General features: G+C 38.1%; 2 protein-coding genes and 1 long non-coding RNA gene across 5 annotated transcripts in view; 2 read left to right on the top strand and 1 right to left on the bottom strand.

Moving 5' to 3' along the window:
* The window catches only part of eps8a (epidermal growth factor receptor pathway substrate 8a), a 58,058-nt gene extending 41,048 nt beyond the window's left edge, over positions 1 to 17,010 (top strand). Inside the window, exons 11-21 of the mRNA XM_041780539.1 lie at positions 544 to 632; positions 727 to 801; positions 875 to 1,023; positions 1,108 to 1,288; positions 1,367 to 1,401; positions 2,051 to 2,162; positions 2,281 to 2,421; positions 4,889 to 5,141; positions 5,257 to 5,437; positions 5,518 to 5,650; positions 10,058 to 17,010. Coding sequence (XP_041636473.1) covers positions 544 to 632; positions 727 to 801; positions 875 to 1,023; positions 1,108 to 1,288; positions 1,367 to 1,401; positions 2,051 to 2,162; positions 2,281 to 2,421; positions 4,889 to 5,141; positions 5,257 to 5,437; positions 5,518 to 5,650; positions 10,058 to 10,168 — 1,460 coding nt within the window. The 3' untranslated portion in view covers positions 10,169 to 17,010. The remainder of the gene's footprint in view (positions 1 to 543; positions 633 to 726; positions 802 to 874; positions 1,024 to 1,107; positions 1,289 to 1,366; positions 1,402 to 2,050; positions 2,163 to 2,280; positions 2,422 to 4,888; positions 5,142 to 5,256; positions 5,438 to 5,517; positions 5,651 to 10,057) is intronic.
* Positions 17,011 to 21,493: 4,483 nt separating this feature from the next.
* Positions 21,494 to 27,997, bottom strand: part of ptpro (protein tyrosine phosphatase receptor type O) — a 67,976-nt gene continuing 61,472 nt past the window's right edge. For all 3 annotated transcript variants that reach the window (XM_041780843.1, XM_041780844.1, XM_041780845.1), the window contains 3 exons: positions 27,037 to 27,172; positions 26,820 to 26,944; positions 21,494 to 23,844 (listed from right to left, as the gene is read on the bottom strand). In XM_041780843.1, coding sequence (XP_041636777.1) covers positions 26,840 to 26,944; positions 27,037 to 27,172 — 241 coding nt within the window. In that variant the 3' untranslated portion in view covers positions 21,494 to 23,844; positions 26,820 to 26,839. The remainder of the gene's footprint in view (positions 23,845 to 26,819; positions 26,945 to 27,036; positions 27,173 to 27,997) is intronic.
* On the top strand, positions 25,331 to 27,116 carry LOC121505476. The gene is made up of 3 exons (XR_005991566.1): positions 25,331 to 25,398; positions 26,865 to 26,935; positions 27,016 to 27,116. It is a non-coding gene; the product is annotated as an uncharacterized LOC121505476 (long non-coding RNA).

Below are 27,997 nucleotides of genomic sequence, written 5' to 3'. Positions count from 1 at the left end.
AATCCATAAGAAATTAAGTGTTGCCCTAAAAATTTTCCCAATAAATTAATCGATGCACATCTCTTTGCCTTGCAGTATTTTAGATGTTGGCATGTGTGGGATCAAAAAAAAAAAAAAAAGCTACAAGCATAAAGAAGAGATAAAAATAATGAAAGGAAGTAGAAGCTTTAACCGGAAGAGATTAAAAAAAGCCAGTAAATAAAGATAATGGGAAAAAAGCAGTGAAACGTGAGAGCATAGATAAATAAATGGATGCAGTAAAACAGAATATAATAAAACCCAATAGAGCCATGGAGGGATATAATGAACAGAAGGATTAAATGACTTAAAGATGCCTTCAAAACAAAGGTAAAGACCCAAACTAAAGTTTTATATATCAGTGATTATCATTGTAATCCTTAAAAAATAAAATAACTGAGTTATAGAACAAAAGAGGTGTTGTAATAAAGTCATGTAAGGTCTTTGCAACGCCAGAGACTCCTTAAATCATCTAGCTGAAAATGTCTGTCTGAGGATGCTGCTGTTCTGATTTCTGTCCACCAGAGGGCGTCCTGACTCTGCGTGCCAAACCTCCGGCTGAGGAAGAGTTTGTGGACTGCCTGCAGAAATTCAAACACGCCTTCAACCAGCTGGTACGTGTCTCCTAACCATCATTTTTATCATCTTATGGTCTGATTACATGAAAAACCTTTAACTGTGCACTGAACCGTGAGCTCTGACCTGCAGGGGAAACTGAAGGATCACATCCAGAACCCGAGCGCTGTCGACCTGCTTCACTTCCTGTTCACTCCTCTAAAGATGGTCAGTATGAGAATGATAATAATTTAGCGTCCTGTGTGTTTGCAGTCTGACCCCCTCACCTCTCCCCCTGCAGGTGGTCCAGACGTCCGGCAGCGTGGATCTGGCTCGGAGCGTCGTGGTTCCTCTGCTCACCAGAGAGGCCATTGATTTCCTGCACGGTGCAGGGACGGCGGAGGAGAGACACCTGTGGGTCGCTCTGGGAGACGGATGGACCAAATGCAGGTGAGTTGCACAGCCGATGCCCTGAAACAGCATAATACACTCACATTGAGTAGTACCAGAAGTGATGTGTGAATCTGTCTGCAGGCTGGAGTGGCCGAAGGATCACTACTTCCCCCCTTGTGTTCTGAAGTTTCGGGATGGCTGGGAGCCTCCGATGCTCCCGGCGTCAGCTCCGTCCAGAGAGGACCTCAACCACCTTGCAGAGAGCCTCGCCAGTGCCGAGATCCAGAGACACGAGGAGCTGAGGGCCCGCCTAAACCAGGAGGTCTGAGCCTGGACCGCCACACTCTCATGTTTTTGTTGATAATCCACGTCGCTGATGTTTGATTTTCTGTCTTTGCAGCAGTCAGCCATGCAGATGTTCCCTCCTACGGACGGGTATGCCTTTAACAACTCCTACAAACGCTTACACATCCTGGATCAGGAGGCCGCCGTGGCTGCTCTAAAACATGCCGTCAGCCGCCGCGTAGACCGGTAAAGCTGAGGTCACAGGACGCCGTGGAGAACTGATCCCACACCTCCTCTCATCTGATTTAACTTCACTTTTTCACTCTAAATCTGACATGTATTCCTAATCTCTTTATTCTGGGTGCTCAAACATTTGCCCTTTGAATGTAAAAAAACTGTCAAACTAAACTGAGAAGACTTTATCTTTGTATTTCCTGGTTAACATTTTGCTTCTTGTGGGGTCTTTTTCACCTCTTAAAACTATAAAATCTGAATAATTTTCATTGATTCAAATCTCTAACCTTCCTTTCTCTTTCGTTAATCATTCTTATGTTGGAACACTTCTCCACGGCTTTATTCATTAAAACATATTAGATGTTTAGAAACTCCCAAATCCTCATTGTTCAGTCATTTATTTTTGTTTTATTGTGTTTTTTTTGTTTGTTTGTTTTGTATTTCATAAATGTAGATCTCATTTCACTGTGTGCTATGAAAACCACTCTCCTTTCACTGGTTAAACAGCCCCATTTAGATATAAAATTTTAATTGCTGTTGCTACAATTGGTTGATATTATTTCAGGACTTTTGATGCCGACGGCAGAAGCCAACAAACACTGTTTGCCAAATCTAAATACGACTTTGTGGCGAGGAACAACACAGAGCTTTCTGTGCTCAAAGACGAGGTTGTCGAGGTAAACTTTGGTTTTTATTCATCATTTTTTAAAATAATTATCTTGAATAATGTTTAATCTAAGATCCACATACAAAGCTTTCCTAGTTCTCGTCTAAACCCTGAACCTTGTCTGTCAGGTTCTCGATGACAGGAAGCAGTGGTGGAAGGTTCGTAATGGTTGTGGGGCGTCAGGCTACGTGCCAAACAACATCCTGGAGATCACCAAAGCTGTTGACATTACTGGGAGGGGAGAGCCAATCTACAGCCACACCATACAGGTAACTTTACATTCATACAGGTTACATGACATTCATACAGCTAACTTTACATTCATACATGTAACTTTACATCCATACAGGTAACAGAACATTCATACAATAATGTATACATGTATACATCTATACAGATAATGTATCATTCATACTGGTTACACAATGTTAACACAGGTAATCAAACTTTCATTTAGGTAACAGCATTCATACAGGTAATGCAACTTTCATTCAGGTAATACAACTTTCATTTAGGTAACTTAACATTCAAACAGGTAACATAACCTTCATTGAAATAACAAAACATTCATAAAGTAACAAAATTTTCACAGAGATAAGATTCTTACATTTGACAACATTCATACAGCTCATATACCATAAATGCATGTAGCAAAACTTCAACACAGGTAATCAAACTTTCATTCAGGTAACAGACCATTCGCACAGGTAGAACATCTTTCATTAATGCAATACAACTTTCATACAGGTAACTTCACATTCAAACAGGTAACATAACTGTTATAGAAATAACATTACATTCATACAGGTAACAACATTTATACAGATAGTATATCAATCACACGGGTTACATGACTTTAAACTTTCATACAGGGAACTTCACATTCAAACAGGTAAATAAAGAAGATAGAAATAACAGAATATATATAGGTCAAATAAGATCCATGCAGATAAAGACAAGTTTCATGCAGGTAACATTTTTACATGTTACATTACATACATTTATTGTTACACAACATTCACACAGGTAAAAAAATATGTACATACAGGTAATAAAACGTTTATACATTAAACAACATCCATACAAGTAACATAAGATTAATAGAGGTTACATCCAAACCAACACAGCTAAATTCATTCAAGGTACCACCATTCAGACATGTAACAAAATATTCATACAAGAAAAACAACATTCATACAAGTAATTTAGCATTCATTCTATATTAATCATTACAAACATTGGATTAAACATCCAAACATCACATTCACAGAGGTAAAATTTGTGCAGGTTAAACTGCATTTATATAGCTATTAACATTCATACATCTAAAATAAAATTCATACAGATAACATAACATTATAAAGGTGGAATAACATTTAAACGGGTAAAGCAACATTCATACAGATTACACAATATTTTCCAGGTAACTGCCCATGATAAAGGAAACTTAGCAATCATGCAGGTTACCTAACAACATTTCTACAGGTCACAAACCATTACTGTATATGCGAAGCAGCATTCATATAGTTAAAACAGCATCGATACAGGTGATCCAACATTCATACAAGCAGCATGACATTCATACAGGCTACAGATCCTTCATACCGATAATGCAACATCTGAACAGGCAACACACACGAGATCCTGAGATTCTTTTGTCTTTAACAACTTCATTTATTTTTCATTCTCATTGTAATTTGTTTCAATTATTTTTATTGATCAAAGCTCATGATGCCAAAGAAAGAGTTTGAGTTGTTTAAGGTATGCTGAGATGTGACGAATGTTTTTAGTTCCCAGAAGCTTCTCCATTAGTAGTTTTATGGACTGGTGTGCTTTGCAGTGAACTTTCTTTAAAGGAACAGTCTCACATTTTAAGATTTTTCTTTTAAATTTTCTATTTATTTTTTCATTGACAGACTTTCTAACTTTTTACTAACTGTGAGAGCAGTTCCCTGTCTCCAGTTTTTGTGCTAGGCTGATGGTTTTTAAAGTCGGGGTCCAGACCATCCAAAGACAGGCAAACAGGAATTTGGGAAGCAAAGGGAAAATGAAGAAAGGAGTGGTCTACCTGTAGTCCAGTTTACATTAAGTTTTATACAGGATTATTTACAAAAAAGCATATGATTGCATGTTCATTTCTGTGGTTTTCTTAAGCTCTCGAGAAATTACCTCAGTTTTTAGGGAAAACCAGGCTAGATAACTTAAGATAAAACACAAATTAGTCAACAAAACATCCCTAATATTCTCATTATCCTGGGACAACTGAGCCAAATTAAATCTGTGGATATTTATCCCCTTGCTGCACATGCTGGCGGTTTCTTTAAGCATGCTAACAGGATTACTTGTCTAAATGTCAGACTGTTCCTTTAAATGTTTTCTAGAATATCATCTCTGTGTTTAGTAAAATGTCCTTACTTTGCATTTATAGACAAGTTAATAGCTGTGTAGACTTCCCTGCCGTGAGTTTGAGGTGCTTTGAATCAAACGTTTTGTTTCACCATCTCATCGCCTCCATGTTTCATGTTTTATTTCACGCTTCCAGCAATTACTGGGAGAGCTGAACGAGGTAAAAACACAAGTAGAAAACACAGCTTTAATTGTTAAAATCCATTCATTTCAGCTGCAGAGGACTAAGCATAGATTTTTCTCATGATGAAACAAGTTCTGTCTTTTAAAAAAATGTTTTTAACTCTAGAAAACACGAACAAAACAACATATTTTCCTGTCCTATTACAGAAGCAGACTTCCAGGACTGAGCTCATCACGAGTAAACCGGTTGCAACTCCGATGCCTCCGGCTCCCACGCCGCCTCCTCCAGCCCCGGGCAGACTCCCCACGCCGCCGCTGCCTCCTCCAGCTGCTGAGCCACCCAAGGTGGCCCCCAACAGCAACAACAGCATCGTCAGCCGGCAGAACAGCAGCACGTCGAGCGACAACGGCAGTGTCGCCATGAGAGAGAACAACAACCAGAAATCTGTGCTTGCCAACCGTGAGTCCATCATGGCAAAAAAACTAGCCGGACTCCTTCATAAAAAGCTAAAATATTGATGGTGCATGCAGAAAAATAAGTGTATTTAATGGCTCTTCCGTGGCGCCCCCTGCAGGCAGGAAATCCAACATGGAGGAGGTCCAGGACGAGCTGATGCACAGACTGACTTTAGGACGCAGCGCTCAGAAGAAGTTCCAGGTTCCTTCTCGCGGCAGCATGCCGTCAGTCAGCATCACCTACGACTCGACGCCAGACCACGTCAAGGCATGGTTAGAGGCCAAAGGCTTCAGTCCTGTGTAAGTTCAAGTTAATATTGTTAACTTTGGGTAAAATCATTTAAACAGTAGGATTAAACCAACAGTTTTCTTCTGTGCAGTACCATCACCAGCCTGGGCGTCCTGACTGGAGCTCAGCTGTTTTCCCTCAACAAAGAGGAGCTAAAGACGGTCTGTCCCGACGATGGCGCTCGAGTCTTCAGCCAGGTCACCGTCCAGAAGGCGGCGCTGGAGGTGGGTCAAAGGTCAAACATGATGTCAGTGATAACACAACGGCTCTAATGTGCTGTCAGGACATCAAGTTTGAGAGTTTTCTTTATTCTGCAGTGGGGAATTTAGAAAGTGTAGATGTCTTAGTTATCAATATTGGATTCTGTTTACAGGAAAAACTCTGATTTTAAAGGTAGATAGAAAAGCTAGGCAAGGACGTGTCTTCTGGAGCTTAGCTTTAAATTAGGAATGTTCAGATAGTAGGGTTGGCCAAGTTTTTATACCTTTCAATATAATTTTTTCTTCAATGACTGTCTCAAAAAGTGCTAAAGCTTTAAATATTGGCAGATCTTCTGCCATTTTTTAACCAAAGTTGCTGCAAGAGATGTAGAGCACTGGTACTTTGCAAGGTCTAGGAACTATGGGGGATGGTACTGCGGTGCTGAACATTTCTGATTAGTAACTTGGCCAACAACTCCTGGGTTCCTTCAAACTTTTAAAAAATCTAATTCAAGACTTTCTAAGGCCTCTTGAAGACTTGAACTGAGAAAATTGAATGCCACTTTGGTCAAACATGAAAGGCATGTAAGACTGTTCTGTAGGTTTTTGATCGTTAATGCCTAAATGTATGGATTAATGACACATGTAATGCCTCTATTCTGTCAATACTGTATAGTGATAATTATGGTGGCACATTTTAGCAGGTTTGTCAAGTGGATTCTAAACAATGTTAAAAAAAAAATACACTTTTTTTTTTGTCATGAAACAAAAACTTTCATAAAGACATGTCTTAGCCAAAGTGTCAATTAAATGTAAGACCTGTCAGCAGTAAAAAAAAGACTTTTTAAGACTTTAAATCTCAGAAGTCCACTTTATGAATTTGTAAGATTTGTCCAGAATCCGGGGAACCCTAAACTCTTAGATTACCACACAGATCATTAGCGTTCTAGTGACTGACAAACATTTCTGTCTGGGCTTCGTCAGTTTTAAGCTGAAGCCTTTTAATAGAGACGAAACGTCTTAAACAACCTGAACCCAGTCCTGTTTCCCTGTTTAGATCAGGTGAGGAAAAAAAAAAAAAAAGTTCTGGGTACTTGTGGTAGAAAAGCATCTTAATACAGCATGCAAGAGTTTGCTGGGAATCACTATCTGATTTTTTTAATAGAATAAAATTAAATTTTAAACTTCAGAAATTGCAAGAACCCTGTGAGATAGACGTAGGGCTTCTTCTCGCTGCTATTTTTTCCTGGTCTTGTTGGTCTGGTTCTCCAGATCTCTTTAGAGTCTTTCTGTCTTGAAGCTCTCTATCCCCAAACTCTGGCAAGGTCTGGTGTGTGGTGTCTATTTCCACCTGCAGGTTTTCTTCTGACACTTCTATGATCTTCTGAATCTCTTACCACACACATTCAGGTATCGTGTTAAAAGTAAGGTGTCGTCCTGTTCAGCTTTGTTCTGTCGGCCAGATTCAGTCAAACAGTTAAATTCTCATAAGGTGAAACATTCAGATTTATTGGCCTAGTATTCATATCACCTATCTAGTCTTTAATGACAGGACTCTCAGAACTCCACTTCAGACTTCCTTTTCTTGACCTGTGAGTTTTTTTCTTGATTCTTACTTGTTGGATTTGACCTGGGACTTCTCTTTAATTTTGAACCTTGCACTTTTTGGCCTTGAGATTATCCATACACCACAGGGAACATGTTTCTTTTTGACTTCTCTTCAGGCTATCTAGTCCAGCTTTAGGTAAAGACATGCAAGTCTTGGGTGGACTCTAAGGTGGAGTCTCAAGTCAAGTTCTTGGGGCACTTTCGCACTTACAGTTTGTTTGCTGTAGTTCAAATCAAGGACCATGTTATTGCATGATTAAGTGTGGTCTTTGCTCCTTAACAGCATTAACAATTGATATGCAAAGAAAATGCTCTCCAATTAGTCATTTATTTCTGGGAACAACCCCAGAATTAAACACTGACTGATCCCAGGAGAATATTACCTGCCTGACTGCATTGTGCCAGCTATGAAGTTTAGTGGAGGAGGGATAATGGCATGAGGCTGTTTTAGATCCCTTTTCTCCAGTGAAGGCCAATCTTTATGTTTCAGCATACCAAGATAGTTTGGACTATTCCAACTGTGTGGCAACAGTTTGGGGAACGCCCTTTTCTATTCCAACATGACTGTACCCCAGTGCACAAAGAAGGACTATAAAGAAATGGTTTGATGGGTTTGGTATGGAAGAACTTCACTGGCTCACACAGAGCCCTACACCCCGTCCAGCACCTTTGGGATAAACTGGAATAGAGATTCTGTGAGCCAGGCCCACAGAAACACTCCAAAATCTTGTGGAAAGTCTTCCAAGAGGAATGGAGGCTGTTATAGCTGCAAAAAGGGACCAACTCCATATTAAAGTTAACATATTTGAATACGTCATTGCAGTCCTTGTCGGTGTAATGGTCAGGTGTCTGAATACTTAATCTGGTGTATGTTCGACTGGCTACGGAAGCTGGTTTAATCCAAAAACCGCAGTGCTTCCTGCAGTTAGGATGATTCAAGGTTTGTTTTTGTTCTTACAACAAACAAACCGCACCAGAGCCGGATAAAAGCAGACCAAGACCCACTTTTTCAAGTGGTTTCAGTATAGTTTGTTTGACAGCTTTCACACTAGCGGGAATGAACAACTCTATCTTGGCAGACACTCGAGTTCACTTTATCTAAACCTAACAAGTGAGATGTGAAACGTGCTAAGGTTGTTGGTCCAAACTTGTCACTTTTCTTGACTTTGAGTCAGGGGTCTTGGCTTGGGACCCTCATTGTCTGTCACCTGCTTTATAAATTAATCATGAATACAAAAATGTTTCCCTCTGGCCATCAGAACAAAGCTGCAGAGGTTTCATGTGTAGCAGCATTTTAAGGTAGCGCTAAGTTATGTCATCCTGCTATGGTCCAGTCCTCCTTAGACTACCTGAATGACTCCGCCCCCAATCTCCACCTGTTTGCCTCTGCCCCTGCCCCTGACCTATAGAGACCAGGATGTAGATTTCATGTTAACTGGAATAAGACCTGAAGAGACAAACTGTGTCCTGTGTGCTAGCTTAGCCTGTTTGTTAATAAATGTCTAAGAGAGTTGCCACAGTACAGTGATGAGTTGAAAGTGGTGTTTAAATAGTCATAACCAGAAACATAAAAGAAAATCCAGCTTGTAAAAATGAATTTTCTTGTCTCAGGTAGGTATTTTATGTTGAAACGACTTAATTTCTGCTCTGTCGTATGAGTTTAGTAATATATTTTACAAAAGACACTTTTCAAAGCACATGAAGGTGAAAAATGTAGATTTTATTCTTGCTTAATAATCACAATTGAAATGGAAATCAACATTGATGTTAAGTATTTCTGATCCCTATGCTTTAACGTTAAAGTGGCAGTCAGTCATGTCTCCGTTAGCTTCATTAAACTGTTATAAAACACCTTATGCAGATGATGTGATGATGTTTGTTTACAAGTGCTGGATATAAAACATATACCATTAATTTTGGTGCGTTTTTGGTAAGTATAAACGGCCGATATATTATAATGGCCGATATATTGATGGATAAAATTTACACAGGGGTCTTTTACAGGAAATTTACCTGAAAATAAAGAAATCAATCCTTTCACCTGTACCTGGTCGCACAAAGATATTGTAAACATATTTAATTACAATGAATGTATAATAAATATTAAAATTAATTCAGCAAATAAAGATTAACGCTATTTATGTAGGCATCAAATTTGTTAATGCAACTACATTTTTTTCTACATATTCAGTGCAATAACAGACGCTCCATGTAAAATTTACATTTTGTAACGTTTTGTAAAGTTTACAGTAAATTTAGGTAATAATCAAAACCACTTTTAGAAAATTGATGGTATTCTTACTTCAGGAACCACCCTTTTAAGCTTTCTGAGAACTAGTCATATGTTAGTTTTGTTTTGGACACATCTTTGCTCTTTGTGCAACCAGATTTATGAAACTCTAGAAGAACTCAGTTTCCCAGCATGCTCTCTGACTCCACCAGCTAATACTGTAGATCTTCTAATGCTCATGCTCTCTGTAGCTCACAGCAGCCTAAAGCTTGCTGAGGTTAAAAAGGCTTCTCACTGAGTTTAAATGAACTTACTATCATTGATCAGTTCATTTGATCTCTGTCAGTGAAGATTTTCTGCTCTGATTTTAAAAAACAAAATCTTGTTTTTACTGTAGATGGTTTGCAAAGCTGCTCAGCCGCTTCAGAAGCAGAAAAGAAAGTAAGATTACCATTTAATGTGTTTGTTCTTGGTCTAATCTGTTTGTCTCTGCTCTGTCTCCTCCCTCTGCCCTCACTGCTCTGGATCCTCTACTTCACCTCTGTCTCTCTTTACTTGTTTATCTTTCTGTCTTCCTGTTTCAATGTCTCCAGAGGAGTTCAGGCTCTGAACTCCAGGAGATCATGAGGAGGCGGCAGGAGAAACTGGCAGCGAGCACCTGCGATTCAGGGGTGGAGTCTTTTGACGAAGGCAGCACCCACTGAGTTTCCTTCCTCTCTCCCTCCTTTACTTTCTTATTTTCAAACTGCAGCCCGCTGTTTTCTCGCACTCTTCATCCTCAGGCAGCGAACACCTACGCCGAGTTTGTGAGGATCATGCAGCGCAGGCAGGAACTCCTCAGCTCTTCCCCGTAGGAACATTTAAAGAGCGACACAACTGACTGTTAATCCGACCGTTAAACAGAGTGAATATTCTGCCATGCTTGCCTGAAGTTCATGTGAACACGTCTGGGGATCTGGGGAAGTTTATACTTCTCTTTATGGAGAGTTTTGTTGGTGTTTGTAAAAAGTGAAGCTCATTTTCCAAAGCAAACCTCTCAGTATTAATGTCAAGATGATGACTGGTGGGTTTTTAGCTCCAGTTTGTGCCTCAGTTCATAACAATGGAGTCAAACTGCAGACTAAAAGATTAAAACCTTAACAACACCTCCTGATCTCTCAAAAATGTATATTGTAAACTCTCTTTACATGCATGAAACAAACTTTCTTGCCTCTAACACTCCAAGGTTTCAACATAACACAACTTGTAGGACATATTAGATGAGTTAAAGTACATAAAGACTGCTCCAAAACAGCTGGATTAAAATTATCGCTAAAGAAGCACATTTCTCTTCTACTGTTTTGAATTATAACTTGTGGTGCATCAACAAGAGCTGGGTTAGTCTTTAATTTTGTCCTGAAAACCTCCAAAATTAACCAGCTTAACCTTCAGTCATACCGGATTTTTGTGCAAAGTTTGAATCAGATATCACAAGCAAGGGATGAACATGAGACCCATTAACTGTACCACTGACCTATGACCTTGAAAATACAGTCAGTTCCTCCTTAAGTCTTAGTAGACGAGTTTGCAAAATTTGTGAAAAATCCATCAGAGTTTTTGAGATATTGTGTTCACAAGCAAGGATGAACATGAGGCCCAGTAACACTGAAATTAGATTTGGAGTGGGCATTTTTGCAATGTTTGAACAACATTCCTTAAAGTGTTTTTGAAATATTGCACTCTCAAGCATGGGATGAACATCAGGCCCAGCTACCTTATTCTTAGACATACAGCCTCCAAAAGTTAACAAGCTGATCCTTGAGTCAGACTGGACACATCTGCAAAGTTTGAAAACACTGTTGTGATATAAAGTTTAAAAGCAAGGGATAAACCTGAGGCCCAGTAAAGTTGACTTTTGATCTATGACCTCCAAAGTCCAATAAGTTGATTCTTTACTTGGAGCAGACATACATGCAAAGTTCAAAGAAAATACTTGCAAAGCATGCGTAAGATACTATTTTCACCAGCAAGGCATGAACATGAGGCCCAGTAACCTTGATCTTTCACTCATGACCTTCCTTGAGTCGAAGTGGACTTTTTAAAAAGAAGCCTTGAGGTGGTGCTACCAAACAGGGGATGAACATGAGGCCCAATTACCTTGTCCTTTAACATACAACCTCCAAAACCTAACCAGTTAATCCTAGAGTCAGAGTTTTCAAATCTTGAAAGAAAATCCCTAAAGGCATTGTTGCTATATCACATTTATATGCAGGGGATTAACATGAGGCCCAATCATCTTGATTTTTTACCACCAAAAAGAATTCAGTCCTTGACATTTGATCTACAATATGACTTCAGAAAACAAATCAATTTATCCTTGATTTAGAGTGGAAACTTGTGTAAATTAAAATAAACTCAAACCATTATTGAGAAAATACATTTAAGTATAAGGGATGAACATGAGGCCCACTGACCATAGGATTTAACCTACAAAGTCCAAAATCAACCAGTCCATGCTTGAGTCATGTTGGACATTTGTGCAAAGTTTGAAGAAAAATCCATCAACGTATTCTCGAGATGTTGGATTCATAAACGTGGAATGAACATGAGGCCCAATGACTTTAGACCTCATGAATTCTATTAGTTGAGCCTTAAGTCATAGTGGGCATTATGTAAAGTTTGAAGTAAATTCCTTAAAGTGTTGTTGAGATGTTGTGTTCAAAAGCAGGGAATGAACATGAGGCCCAGTGACCTTTAATTTTGACGAACGACATCCAAAATGCCCACTCTGACTCATTCTAAAGCCAGGACATGTTTACAAATTCCAAAGAAAATCCATCCAAGCATTATTAAACTAATGCAATCACAAACAGGAATAAGCATGATGTCCCGAAATCTAAACAAGCCATCCTTAGCTCAGAGAGGACATTTATGCAAAGATCTAAAAGAAATATTGATATAATTATAAGAATCAGCAAGATTTATATCCACAGAGGTACAACCCAAAAAATGATCCAATCACCGCTATGAAAGTACAAAATATGGAAGACATTTTCAAACATTAACCCAATTATAAAACTTAACATAGTATCAGTTAGTTGTTAGCAAGATAGACAACAAAGTATCTTGTTTCTCCAACTTTTCTCTACAGGAAAGTCTGGCTAGTATCTTGCTCCATCAAGATATTTTGCATCATGTATTGTGTGCAAGATTAAGTTCTAAATATCTCATGCTTGTAAAGTATAATCTTGTGAGCATGTATCTTGCTTCTAAAAGAAAATGCATTAAAAGATCAAGCTACTATTCTTTTTGAGGTGTGACAAGAAGGATCTTGAGGAGCCAAGTCATCACAAATAATATTTTTATCTTGCCTCAGACTCACTCTTGTGAAACAAGATAGTATAATGACAGATATAACCCAAAATATCCCGTTTTAGCCAGATAATACTTTGCTAAAACAATGTATTTAGTCCAGATGTTTTATAAATGGTTGTCAAGTATCTTGTTCCTACAATCTTGCTACTAAAAAGAAAGAGGCACAGACTGGAGCTTTCATTACACAGGGTGGTAAACTGTACAGAGAACAAAAGAAAAATAATGTTTTCTTGGGTATATCAAAGGTAATGCTTTAAAAGTCACATGAATTTATTGTACAATCCAGATTTTTGGCCCAGAGAATTATGACACATGGTAAATAAACTTTTATTATTCCATAGTTAAAAAAGTTTAAATATCTTAATATAATTACTAGAACACATGGACTGAAGACGTTAAATTATGTTTTTCATGAAATGCAGATAACTTATGATAATGTCTAATTATTGATGTGATTTAGATTAGTGTCAGAATAACAGATTTAACATGTTACTAGATTTGGTGATCAGCATTTTTGCACATTAAATCATAAAAATAGAAATGTTTCTGTGCTGGAGGCATGTGAAGAATCAAATTTCTAAACTTATTTAGGGCTGATGGATAATCTCTAAAGTAAACCTCTGATTGTAGCGACTTTTTAAAGTCGAATGTCGTCCAAACACTGAACTGAATGTATTCTGCTGACTCAGCACCCACTTAAAGTACAAATGTAAAGAAAATTATGAATGTCTTATTCAGGCTCCGCCCACAGCTACAGGTAGCCTCATGGGTTTACATCACACCAGGTTTTGTTGACATGTGTTGATGCAAGATGACCAGTAGAGTTGTTTTGGTCAATCATGTTAAAAGATTAATTCAGCTGGCAACACTAGACGATTCTCAACAGTTAGATGTGACGTACTTTTACAGCTCACAAACATGGCAGTGAGTATTAACAGTATTCCATCTTCCCGTCCATCATTTCCCCCATATATTTTCTCAATTTTTGTTCTCACTGCAGCACAGAACACACACCAGGAAAGCCAACAGATGACACTGATCACCCTCTAAAATTATCTGCTGAAGTCATGTTAAACACGAGTTTGTGTGAAATCTCCAGTAACAACTTCACAGCATACGCGTAGTCTGGCTAAAATGTCCCTATGTTTCGAGTCTCCTGTGTTTTGAAATCAGTCAAGATTTGAGAATTGTCGAGTGTCTAGCCAAACTGACTTAATTTTTTTTCTTGATAACTTCAGTTTTTATTTATTTCAAATCACTTAAAATCATGTCAGACTCATCACTCTGCTCAAAACGCCTCTCTGCTTTTTCCCTGTAAACGCGTTTTTTTTAAAATTGGTTTCTTTTTAATACTGCCTCTCTGATTGTCATAAATTCATAACAAAAGGTTAAAAACAAAAGACCATTAAAACCCCTTATAACTTTGTTCAAAAATCTAAAAACTTGAGTGGATGTACATCCATATTTTACTCAGTTTTCCTTCGACAAGTTTCTAATTTTCTTACAATCTTGGCTCATGTATCTTGCGCCCTACAACCTTAAAAACTACTGAAATTTAACAAAAACTGGAAACCAGGGTTGTTACACAGGGGTAACAATTCAAGATCTCCAGAGAAAAAGCCACACTGCACTGGTGTTCATTGGAAAAGGGAGTGCAACAAAATTACTGCATATATGTCCTCTCTAGGCTTGTGTTAAACTTTCAAGTGTTGGATAAAGTCTGCAATGCATTGAATTTATGATTGATTACAGTCATTTCATAATTTCTTTGTTAGTGAAGTGAAATGTGTGGGTTGAAGCTTTGTATGTGGCAGAAAAGTGGCAAAGCAAATGGCGAAGAGTTTTATCTTGATAATAGGGCTCAACAGTTTTGTTCCAGAAGTGAAAATCTCATTAATTTTCTGGGGATTTAATTATCAGCCAAATTATCAACAAGTATTCAAGCTAGACTTATGATTGTGTATGATCCTGTAGAAGACAAAAGTTCACAAATGTCAACCTCGCTCTTGAAAACATTGTTTATTCTGAATCTCAGTCAAAATACTACAATATCGGCGCGCCGGAAGTCGAGTGGTTAAGGCGCATGCCATATACGCAGGTGACCCGGGTTCGAATCCGGCCCGTGGCACTATTTCCTGCATCTCTCTCCCCTGTTTCCAACTCTATCCACTGTCCTATTAAAATAAAGGCCAAAAATAAATCTTAAAAAAAAAAAAAAATACTACAATATCCACAATCCTTGAGTGTCACTGCGATGCCTCTGATTGGTTGAGTCTCGGGTTACCAGGCTGTTGACATATTACGACATTTAAGTGTAGATAAAGGTGCATTTATGGTTTGAAAGCTTGAAAAGTTACCATTAATGTATAAATGAATCGCAATGGATTAAGGGATACGTAGTTCCATCCTTCTTGTAAAGGAATATGTACACAGTCTTGTACCTTTGCCTGTTTCTCCGTTTTTGAGCAGAATTAAATATTTTAGAGTACTCGGGTATTTGAAAGCTTGGTCCATGAACTAAAAGTTTTGTAATGAGGATTTAAGGAAATGTCTATGGGGATTTGAATGCCAAAACTTAACTCTGGGAAAAGTGCAGTGGACGGAATATTGAGCTCTATGTGGCAAGAGTCTTGTTGGGAATATTTACAATTTTCCATAGTCAGTAAAGTTCAAGACAGCACTTAAGGAAATCTTGACAGATTATCCTGTTATCTCAGGATTACAAACCTTTTTTTTCCAATGATTACGTAGTTTTTTGTCTTTCTGATGCTTAAAAAAATTGAATCGTTACCACTGGGAAATCAGTTAGTAAGTCAAGATCATGAGGAGGGAAAAGCAGAAATTGCTCACCTTTGAAGGAAGGTAGAGGAAAACCGAATTGTTATCGCAGGCTTAACATAGATAAGGTAACAGGGAAATGGCCAAAATTTACTTGTTTTCACGTGAAAAGGAGTAAAATGAAACGTATGGATGCATATCCTCACTGGGCTTCTGTAAAACGTTAGAGATAAAGTCTGATGTGCATTAAAATGTTTATTTCAATCATTTTAGGGTGAATTATTGAAGTGAAACTTGGATGAGAGTGGCTTTAAAGTGGCGAAGAGTATCACAGCGAGCGTTTGGAATGGTGTTGTGATTATTTCAAAATTTCTCTCATTGAAATGGAAGTCACAGGGATTATCATCCCTAAAGTTCATGTAAACTATATACATTTTTGTTCTTTCCTGTAAATCTCGACCCATTTGTCTTACTAGCTCAGGATGAGAATGCTAGTTATCCCATAATAGCATGGAAACTTGGGAAAAGGTTTGATGTGCAAAGGATTTATGAATTATTTCAGCCATTTGATGTTAATTCCTTTAGTGAAATGCATAGTTTGAGGCTTTGAAAGTGGCAGCAAAATGGAAGAAAATTGGGAATGTTTTGCTAATGGCAATAATCAGCAGAGTGATCAGTCTGGCATGAGTCTTGTTATTCAAAAACGTAATAAACTTCCCATTGAACCGTTGTAATACTAGTTAATTTTACCCACTGATGTGAAATCTTTCTTTACTTTCTAGTTTTTTATTAACCCAGTCTTTATTTGTCCGTGCTGGCCGCGAACTGCCTCTGCATTACGTTTTTTTTTTTTGTTCCCTCTTTCTCTTTTTATTTTCATTTCTACTAAAATCCGCCACCAACTCTCTTTAGAAGTCAAACATCTGTAGGCAAAAAATCCCTTCTACACAAGCACAACTCCACCAACCACGTTTCTGGACCCATTTCTAACCTCCAGCTGGAGAAAATGTTAAATATAAAATAGAGATATGTATGTATATAAATGCTTGGATTAAAAAATGTACAAAAATCAGTCAGTACATTCTTTACTCACTGTGGCATCGATTGTATTGATTATTTTTCCTCTTATGCACTTAAGTGTCTCGGGACATTTTTCTTGTTAAAGATGTGGAAAAATAAAAGAAACTAGAGAAACATTGTATTTATCACTAATGATTACAGCAGAGTAGAGCACTGTTAAAGACAGATTTTTCTGTATTTAGTGGACTGTCCATGTACTCAAACAGTTCTAGAGCCAATCAGAAAAATGTTAGCAAGAAGTCACGACTAAAACGCATTTGTATGTGTATAGTTTTCATGGTGCCTTTTTCATTATAAATCTGCTCATTCTGCAATAAAACATTTACAGAAATCAGATCAAGTAATCTGTGAGTTTTTTACCACTGAACCCTGACGGCTGCAGACAAATTTGGACACTAAGAACGAACAATTTAACACCATCTGAGCGTCCTTTATGCTTGCCCTTAGGTCTGTCATTATTTACTGACGCAATATTAGTTCTGTTTTTTTTAGTAATTCTCCAAAAAACATCCCAAATGACTGAGCAGAAAAAAATGGGTGTAATTATCGTCTCCCCATGGCTACAGGTAGTTTCTATCAGACTTCTATCATCTGAAAAGAAAAGTGCTAGCTTTTGATGAACACAAGACAGCATCATCTGTAAATTTGAATGTACGGGCATCAGTCACATTTCTGGTCGCGCTGTAACTGTTGTCTTCCTGTATTTCTATAATAGTGACCTTTCAATCTTAGTCACTTTATGATGATGCTTTTGCACTTCTTGGTTTGGTACCAGATTTAGGCAAAAAATTAAATGCTTGGACTAAAAGTAGACTAAAATGGGAGGACTTTTTATGGACTAAAACTAGACCAAAATGTTTTTGAGTTTTTGTCGACTAAAACTAGACTTAAACTAAAAAGAGATGAACTGACTAAAATGTGAATAAAATTAAAAGACATTTCATCTGAAGACTAAGACCAAAATTAAAAATAGCTGTACTGGTTTGTTTGATAAGAATAAAAATGTATTATTCTAGATGTCCCTCACTTGTTTCTTTTCTTTTATTAATGTAAGTGCAGCTTATACTATTTTCAAAACATGTTTGTAATAACATTTGAATTAATACAACAATCAATACTTTGTTCCACCTAGTGTTATTTAGAACTATCAGTGATTGTTGATATTATGATAAACATAAGACAAAAGAGGAAATCAAAAAAATAAGCTAAATGAAATACAAAACAGAAAACGGCCTAATAGCTCATCATCTGAAAAATTTAAAATTAATACAACAAAACATGCAAATTAAAATACATGCTTTTTAGAGCAGTGCATCATCTTTATGCAGGGGTGGAAAGTAACTAATTACATTTACTCAAGTTACTGTAATTGAGAAGGTTTTTTGTACTTTTCAAAACACTACACTAAATGTACTCAGTAAAGAAAGAACTGAGTAAAAAAAAAAAAATAACAGTAAAAGCCAAAACGAGGAGATTCTAGCTTTTTCTTTTTTTACAAGTCTCTCCTTTTAAAAAACTACCTGGTTATAGACTCATATTCTCTTGTAGTTATTTCACATTAATCAAAGCTCATATTTTATTGTATAACCTCCTCAGGTATCAAAAGTTGTTACTCAGCTCTTAAAGAAAAATTCAAATGACTTACTTTTTACTTCTACTTAAGTAAATTTAATCTAAAGTAACTTTACTTTTACTTGAGTACAATAGTTGTGTACTTTTTCCACCTCCGTAGTTATGATTTATGAAGAAGGCTGTAACACCGCTTTCAATAAAAAGCCAGTGCAGTGGTTACTTGTGCAAAATCTTGACTCATATTCGTCAGTGAAGGACCCCAGTTGGTAGTGTTTTTTTAAAACTTCTACTGGTCTGTGCAGTCTTTAAAATGTTTTAACAGTGGCATTATCTAAAACACTTTTTGCTTTCACATCCGGATGCATTTAAAAAACAGTATGGAGATGAAGAGGAGAAAAGAGCAGCCGCAGGAGGCCCACTTTTGTTCTTCATATGTTTCGCTGGCTATTTCCTCTTCTTCGTTGGTGGTTTAATGGCGATTAGCAAACCCATAGCAACACTGCTGTTACAAAGTTCGACGGGTGCACACTGTCATACTTACTTTTTTCTTTTCTTCTTTAATGGTTCAGACGTATTCATAGAGGGACAATGTGCACTACACTGTGACGGATCAGGATGATTACAAAAACCATCACAACCTGTGTAAACATGGTTTATTTTGATGTAAAAACTTGCACTTTTATACAAGAGTACCTTGCTGCAGACAAGATGGCCGACATACATCCAATCCATACTGGAAGTCTCGACCAGAAGTCCGTACGTCTAAGGTTAGGCTTAGGCATTAAAACCCGAGTGGTTAGGTTCAGGGGAGGGTAGTGGGGAAGGTGATATATTTGAGATCCAGCACCAAGGGTTAGGCTTAGGCGCGAAAAAGACTGACAAACATTGGCAGCTGAGTCCAACACAAAGAAGAAACTTTAGCTTGGGACTTCCGGCATGGATTGGATGTATAGCGACGCCCATGTCGGCCATCTTGACTGCAAAAATTCACGTGGCCCTTCTAGAAATCAAAGATGGCCTAGCATGTTTTCCCCTTTCCTCACATTTTTTGCAGTTTTCCACACAGAAATTCAAAAACAAGATTAATTGCAACATTTTATTTTCTTCCAACACACGCACACTCACACACACATTAAAACTCTGTGACAATGATCCGAGTCTGAGGAGACCCCCCCCCCCCTCAAATTTAAGTGACACAATGCACAAAAATGGCACCAATGACGAACATTTTGACTGGACACACACGAAGCAAGAGAAAGAATTGTAGAAGAGTGTACAGTGCTGAGCGTTCCCACATGGTCTGCAGGTTTTTCTGTCAGTTTGTGTTTTTTGTAAATCTTTTTCCCACAGCTGTACCAAAGTGCGTCTCTCTGGCCGCGGACGAGTTCTCCGAGTCCTTAATTCGATCCCCAAACCGCCGAGTCTCCAGAACGTCCAGAAACGGAACTGTCGTAGTGATGAGAGAACTTCTGGCTCAGGTAAACGATGATTCACATATACAACACGTTTTTAAAAAACAAACCTAAAGCAACATTTCCACGAGAATTACTTTGTAATGACAAGTAGAAACAGAATAGTTAAGCAGTAGTAGTATGTACAGTACATTTGATTTCTTATAGTGAAATGTAGTTCAGATGGAGCGGCGACCAAACAGGTAAAGACTTCAGGTGTTTGAATTGAAGGCCACAATGACAAATCATTTTAAAAATTAACACTGAAGTTTCTAACGGCCTTTAACACATTCATTAATATTTTATCCCAAAGAAATTAGTTCAAGGTGTGGTCAAAATATCTGAGATGAACCTTTATGTACATTTTAGAAGGCTTTATCTCTTGTGTTTTTATAATTTAATTCAAAAACCATTACTGAAGACAAATTCTTGACTTTGAAGGAAGAAGGGTCACGTGTACTCTGATCTAGACCCAGGTCCTTTATGTGAAGCATCCTATACTAAAATATGTTAATTTTTACCTTTAATCCGGACCTTTAACCATTAATAACTGCCGTTAATCTCTTTTCTCGTATTTTGACAACACCTTGTAAATCCTGAATGAAGTAAAACTCTGAACGAGGTCGCCCACTCTCACCTGTTCGTTAGACATTCTCTACAGTCATGGATGAAGTGAGAAACGTGGAGTTTTCTTTTGCCCTTCAAGTAAAACGTTCAGTAGAAAGATGAAAAATGAGCTAACTAAATTAATGTCAATACGCTGAGCTGACGCTGATGCTTCAGAAAATGGATTCAGCTACGTCCTGTACAGAAGTGTTGAAGTGAGATGAAGTCAGCCTGAGTCGTGTTTAATTTTAAAAAATACAATTTTCTGTTTTGTAAAACTTCTGTCTTTGTTACGGTGCCTGAAATCCAAAATATCCTGTTTGAATTTTGTAGGTTTTATCCTAAAAGCAACCCAAATATTTCTAAGATTTACACATTTCCTTGATATAACTCAAAAATGCCCCCTCTTATGTAATTGTGGGGCAATTCTGAGATTTGGTGGCATATCCTGGGGTATTTATCTAGATTAAAAGCTCAGATTTTATAGTCTATATTGACAGTGTGATCAGAAACTATGACTTAGAGCTATGAGACAGCTTCAAAGTGCTTACTCTGTTAAATACACTGTTTAACACTTCCATACGTTAAGAACTATGCAGGAGTGTATACAAAATGACTCACTGGCATCCAGTGATTCCTGGACAATGGCAAAGAGAAAGCCACTGTTGTAGAAAACTCATATTAAATGTGAACTAGAGTTCCCCAAAAGGCATGTGGGAGACTTGGCACATCACCACAAACACACCATCCCCACTATGAAGCATGGTGATGACAGCATCATGCTGTGGGGATGCTTCTCAGCAGCCAGCTCTGTAGGACACTCATATTCAGCATACAGTAAAAGCTACACAGAAAGGGTTTCAAGACAACAAGGTGAATGTTCTGGAGTGGCCGAGTCAAAGCCCAGACCTCAGTCCAATAGAGAATTTGAAGTTGGACTTGAAAAGGGCTGATCGTGCCTATTCCTGTGCAACCTGACAGAGCTTAAGCAGTTTAGCAGTGTCTACATAAAGTCTGATAGAGACCTATCCACACACACAGTGCTGTGATGGCAGCCAAAGATGACTCCACTAAATACTGACTTGAAGGGGGCGAATGTTTATGCATTCACTTATTTTACATTACATGTTTTTATTCAATTGACATTATGTTGTAGAAATCTGCTTTCACTTTGTTATTAAGGAGGGTTTTTTGTAATTTATTTGGTGAAAAAAGCCAAAGTATATTGACCATGATTGATTTATAAAACCAATAAAAGGGTAAAACATAAAAACAAGTTCTATAGGCACTGTATTTTACATCACTGTGAATGCAAGAAGATGCTAAAATGAGTAGCATCCAGCTGCTGCACCACTTAAGTAGTTTTACTATGTTGCACCCAAAAGGATAAAATAGTACAAAATTATGTGAGCCCTAGAAATAACCTTAAAATATCCCCTTCTATGTCATAAAGCCTTTTTTTCAAATTCCATACTTTTATAATTAAAAAAAAAACAGAGATTGAATATTAGATAAAAAATTCCTAAAAAGTTACTTTGTCAAAACAAATTATGGGTTAGAATAAAAAATGACAGAATTCATACAAGACTAAATTGTGCTTTACCAAACTTTTGATCTAGGCTTTCAGGCACTGTAACAAAAGCAGTTTGTTTACACGTCAGTAGCCTCATAATTTCGTTGGTTTATATTTGTACTTGTACAAATTGGTGCATGTGCATGAAGAGCCAGCTTAATGCTAGTTGGCACCAGAACTTACCAATTAAAGATCAAAATCCTGGTCAGATGCTCTGTCAGTAACTATGGTACTGTCGCTCTCAATTAGTAACCACTGCAGCTTCCATTAATTCTCGCCATAAGGCTCTACTACCCTGATGTAAACAAGGACAAATAGCATATGAGCAGCGAGTCTGGCAGTGTTTTGATCCAGAAATAGAAATAAGTTGTATGAAAGCTGCGTAAATTTAACTTAAATATAACCGCTAGTCTCTACTTTGGGTTTAATTGTAAAATCAGTCGACTTTGAACATCCCTTCTTTGGACATGACTCGGGCTGACTGTAGATATGCTAAGCAGATATGTTTCTGTCTGTGAAGGTTCTCAGTTTTACCGTCATTTTCCAAATTTAGCAACAAAAATCTTCATAGTTCTTGATATATTTTGTTGATTTTGGCCGTTCATCAGTCCAAATATCAGTCCTCTCCCCCGTCTTTATAAACTCTCTGATACACGATCCACTTCTCTGCTTTTTCTCTCCACACAGGATTGTTGCAGCCGATGGTCTCTACTCTAAACTTAATCCGCGTCTTCACAGAAAGAGCCCACGGTTCACAGGGCGACGCGGCTGTACAGTTCGTTGTCCACCGTCAGAAGCAGCAGAAACTCGTCCCTTCTTTTGTCAGCAGGTCAGGCAGCTCCTCAGTGCAAATACAAACTACAGCTCTACGTCAGTCTCTATTGTCTAAACTGGCCTCGAACACGTCCCACAGCGCTCCAGCGGCATCCACGCAGCGGCAGGAGGCACTCGTGTTTCCACAGAAAGGCGTCTGATTCCTTCAGCTGTCCTTGTGCCCTTCGGTTCTTGTGCACACCCAGCAAACATTTACCGATAATTCTTTGTACGAAAACAGAAGTACCGTGTCTAGTTGAGCAGCATTATTGAAGTCAGTACCTTAATACTTCCTGATAAAACTTTATGAGGCCAGACTCTGCAGCTGCAGCACATTTTTACCAAATTATTCAGCAATGTGGCACGTTCGTTGATTACTTTTCCCCAAAGTTTGACGCCATTCGCTTCTCTTACAAGACAAAAAAAATTACATTCAGAAAAGCATCGTAATGCTTTTAGTGTTTGATTCAATCAGCTTCATTAAAAAAGAAGAATTTTGTGCTAATTTCTGCTAACTTCCTTCGTTGAATGCTTGCTGGGTTCTTCAGTGAATGTGCTGCAGTCCTGGCAGTAAGCTAGCACGTTGGTGTTTAAATGTTTGGCAGTGTAACGTTGAATTCTACCGCCTACGTTTGGACTTCTTTCCCCACCAGGACAGCTGTTCACTGCAGATAGGCGATGAATTCTAACTACGCTAAAAGCTAAAGCTAATGGATGATGAAAAAAATCGGAGCGGAGGAAGAGGCCAGTGTGCTCGCTGGTTTTTCAGCTACTCCTGAGTAAAAAAAAAAAAAAAAACAATTTTAAATGAAAAACTGCTGACTCAGCTCCACCGACTCGTTGCCTCACATCGTCTGAACGAGGACGGACACAGTGTAGACATCCAATCACAGGACAGAGCTTGTTAACGCTCCCCTCCCTCCTCACGTTGAATCAGTCCGGTTCAGAGGGTCCAGGGTATATTTTGTCAGTTCAGCTCCTTAAGGCAGATCCCCGTCCCGTGCTTTAAGTCAAACTAAATACTGGATTCTTTTTTTTCCTGTCGTGTCTTCGAGATGTTAAGCTGTTTTTGTTTTTTGATACTGATGATGAAGCGAATCTTCTTCTGCAGAGAATGGATGCCTGAAGCACAGGAGGCCAGTGTGTTCGCAGCCTGTAAGACAAAAAACAGGGAAGTCATTATAATTTGGGCAGTAATATTTATTAGTGTATAAGTTTTCTCCATTTTTAAGTTGTTCCTGCAGGTTCCACTGAGCTGCATTAATAGATATTTACAACTGTCTGACAAAGTTATGATCTAGGATGTTTAATTAAATGAAAAAATACAGGTTTTCATACCAAAATGCTGTATTTTCAAAATTATTACTGTGAATCTCTGTAGGCACTGAAGAAGCAGTAACATTAGTGTTTTAAAGGGGACATATTTACTCTTTTAACTCCAGCATGACATCATGAGGGGAAAATCTGAGAATGGCTTGTTTCAGCACACCAACACTCTGTCACTAACTATAGTACTGTCGCTCTCGATTAGTAACCACTGCAGCTCCCCTTAATTCCCACCATAATGCTCTACTACCCTGATGTAAACAAAAACAAATAGTATATGAGCAGTGAGTCTGGCAGTGTTTTGATCCAGTAATAGAAATAAGCAATGTGAATTTCTCTTGAATATAACCTCCAGTCCCTACTGGAAAATCTGAGAATGGCTTATTTAAGCACAAATTTTCTGAATGGTGGAGAAAAAGAGGAAGGGAGGGAATGGATTTGGATTGATTCTTGTGGGGATTGTGGACAGGCCAGAGGCACATATTTTTGTTAGAAAAGCCTGAGAAAGTGTATTTTGCATAATATGTGACCTTTAAAGATGATTATATTAAGCTAATGCAACAGCTTTTTCAAATAGACAAAATGTACCGGATATTTCCTTTTTTTTCAGGAAATGTTTTCAAAAATAATTTGAAAAGCACTCGGAGAGCGCAGACCTCCACCATTAGCTCTATCTCCCGATAGTAAAGAATCCTTTAAAAAATTCCTGGATCCAGACGGTGATCCGGATCACTCCCAAAATGTAATCAGTTCTTCCTTATGCCATTTCTGACATTTCCTGAAAATTTCATCAAAATCTGTCCATAAATTTTTGAGTTATGTTGCTAACAAACTAACAAACAAACTAACAAACCCCGCCGATCACATAACCTCCTTGGCGGAGGTAATTATTTTAAAAGTCTGTGGAAGCGTAATGAGAACCTAAAAAGACAGAGATATATGTGTTTCTCTTTGCTTTCTGCCAGAATAGCTATACTTACAGTGAATTCAGAAAGTATTCAGACCCCTTTGACTTCATTCTATTTTGTTATATTGCAGCCTGATGCTTTTATCTAAACTCAATACCCATCATGATGAAGTGAAAACAGAATTTTAGAAATGTTTGCAAATGCATTAAAAATAAAAAAAACTGAAATACCACATTGACACAGGTATTCAGACATTTTGCAAAAAACACTGTAAATTAGCTCAGGTTCCTTCCATTTCTCTGATCTTTGCTGAGATGTTTCTCCACCTGTGCTAAATTAAACTGATTGGACATGAAACCTCTCCATAGAAGGCCTCACAGCTGACAATGATATCAGAGCAAAAACAAAGCCATGAGGTCAAAGGAACTGCCTGCAGAGCTCAGAGACAGTGTTGGAGCCATATAGTAATTTAGGTATAGTCCTGCATATTTTGCCTCATTTAAATTCTAATTTATTAATTTTGTCTGTATATTATAATTGTAAGATAGTCCTGCATGTAATCATTTTCTAATATTGATTTATTTTAGTATTTGTAGCTAATAGGATATCTGTGCTTGATTAGTTTGTCCTGCTACCGCAAACGGACCCTGTGCCGTAAAGTGCAGTCAGGTGTAGTAAAGTGATATGAAAACACCTGCAAAGCACATGCTCTAAGGGTAACAGTATTTCTAACTGCTGTAGTGGTTGTTGCTCTTTAGATGAGATCAACATTTATTTTGGTTATAGAGGCAAAGAAAGTTTTGGCCGTCAACTTTGTTTTGTAACTTTTGGATTTTTTTGCAATAAATTGACAAATCACTTTCTTTTAATCTTGCCTTTTTTTTCCTCATTTGGATTACACTAGGAATCAGAAAACTTTATGTCCCACAAGAAGTGGCAAAGAGGGTTTTTAGTTTTTGTTGCCACTTGTTGACAGGCAGAGATTTGGAAAGTCTGCAAAAACATTTCTGCTGCAGTGAAGGTTCCCAAGAGCACAGTGACCTCTGAAATTCTGAAATGGAAGGAGTTTGGACCAACCAGGACTCTTCTAAGAGCTGATCACTCGGGGCAAACTGAGCAATCTGGAGAGAATGGCCTTAGGAAGAGAGGTGACCAGGAACCTGATGGTCAGCCTGACTGAGCTCCAGAGATCCTGGGTGGAGATAGGACAGCCATCGCTGCATCCCTCCACTGGTCCAGGCTCGACAGAAGCCGTTCCTCCATTCCTATTTCAGCCAAATTAGTTGCAGTAGCAGTCCCTGACTCTCATGTTGATTGAAGACTTTTATCTTGAAGGAGCAATACCAGGAAATGGAGCATATTTAGAACTAACTGAACGACTCGGATGTCACCCATATGCAGCAGAGAAACCAAACTTTGAAAATGAAACATTAAGAGGAATGAATGTGTATTTATAGGCACAATGGGAAAATGAAACTCACTTCTTAGAACAGAACTATCTCTGTCTGGTCGCTCAGACATGATGCTGGCAGAAGGAAGAGCTCTGTTTTTCTCTAGCTTATTAGAGGATCATTTTTCCTTTCAGCGTGTGAGGTTTCAGCCTCCTCAGTGCAAATGCACACAGCTTTCTAGAGCAGAGATTAATGCCTGATTTTTAATGATTTTAAGCTTCAATTCATACTTTATTTTATACAGATCGCTTTATTACTTAACAAGAATGAAAGGATTTATTTTGGAGTTTGTTTTTTTTTGCCTTTTGCTACAGTGTGGATAGCGTAGGAATGATGTGTGAAAGGAGCTTTAGGTCACCTGTAGGCACTTTAATTCAGTTTGGTTGCTTTATATGAAGTTTCTGTCATATTAATGTTGTGTACCAAGTTTGTCAGTGACTCACGTTTGGACGAGCCGCCATCATTATGTCTTGCTGGCATTCTCATAGATGACGTCAGAGGTGATGGACTGCTGCTTCTTCTTCTGCCACATGAGGAGGACGCACTGGTGGATGAACACGTACTGCTCCTGCACAGAAAAGAAGACATAATCCATGTAATTCCCCATGTTTGGTATTAACGTCAGTATCTGTGCTGCAGATTTAGGTGCCAGAGTCTGACCTCGGTCTGGACCATGGACAGACGGTGGGATCTCATCTCAGACACCATGCCCAGGATGTCGACAAACTCGTGCTCTCTGATGTGCTGCATCAGACGGTCCAGAGCGATGAAGGTCCCCGTCCTGCCGACTCCAGCACTGAACCACACAACCATACGGACCACAAACGAGAGGAAATGAAGACTTTAATGGACATGACATCAGTGGTCTGAGAGCATTTTAATGGTTCTGTCAGGACGTGACTCAGTGTCTCTGATCAGGCTGTTAAAGTTTTTATTAGACAAATACAATAAAAGGAATCAGAACATCATCAAACATTCATATTACAAATCAGATGTCTGCACAACAGATCAGGTTACTACTACTGCAGGACGCTGCATATGCATAGTCACTATCAGATCTCTATTGAGATTATTTCCCATCAGCACTGGGTGCATATTTACAACTTTTAACCTCCTGAGACTTTCGCTTTAGTTTGGAATGCATCTTAGTTTCTCCATTCAGGATAGCTTTAAAAACCTGGTATCTTTAAAAGTTTAGACTTGTCTTCACCAGGAAGGAGTTTTGCCTCAAAATGGAGACAGATGTCCGCATATGAACCACAAGCCCAATTATTACCAAAAGTTATGGATTTCTTGGATATTTTCCTTTCCAAAATCCACAGAAATTACCTAAAATTTCAAAGAACCAACCTAAACATTTCAGTGAAAATTCCTAACCACATTCTTTAAAGAATGCCCAAAAAAGTACCCCAGTATTTCTAAAATTATTCCCCAAATGATTTAGTGAAACTTTTTCATAAAGCCTAAAATATCCAATAAAAATGTCCCCCAAAGATCACGTGAATTCCTGAAAACTTTCAAGCAAATTCCTACTAAAAAGTCTTATTATAATCCCAAAGTTTTCAAATTAATCATCCCATAATTCCATGAAAATGATGAAAATTCTCCTGAACATCCACAC

Source organism: Cheilinus undulatus, linkage group 23 (genome assembly GCF_018320785.1).
Source record: "Cheilinus undulatus linkage group 23, ASM1832078v1, whole genome shotgun sequence".
In the NCBI taxonomy this organism is placed as follows: Eukaryota; Metazoa; Chordata; class Actinopteri; order Labriformes; family Labridae; genus Cheilinus; species Cheilinus undulatus.
This window is presented reverse-complemented; position numbering and strand designations above follow the sequence as displayed.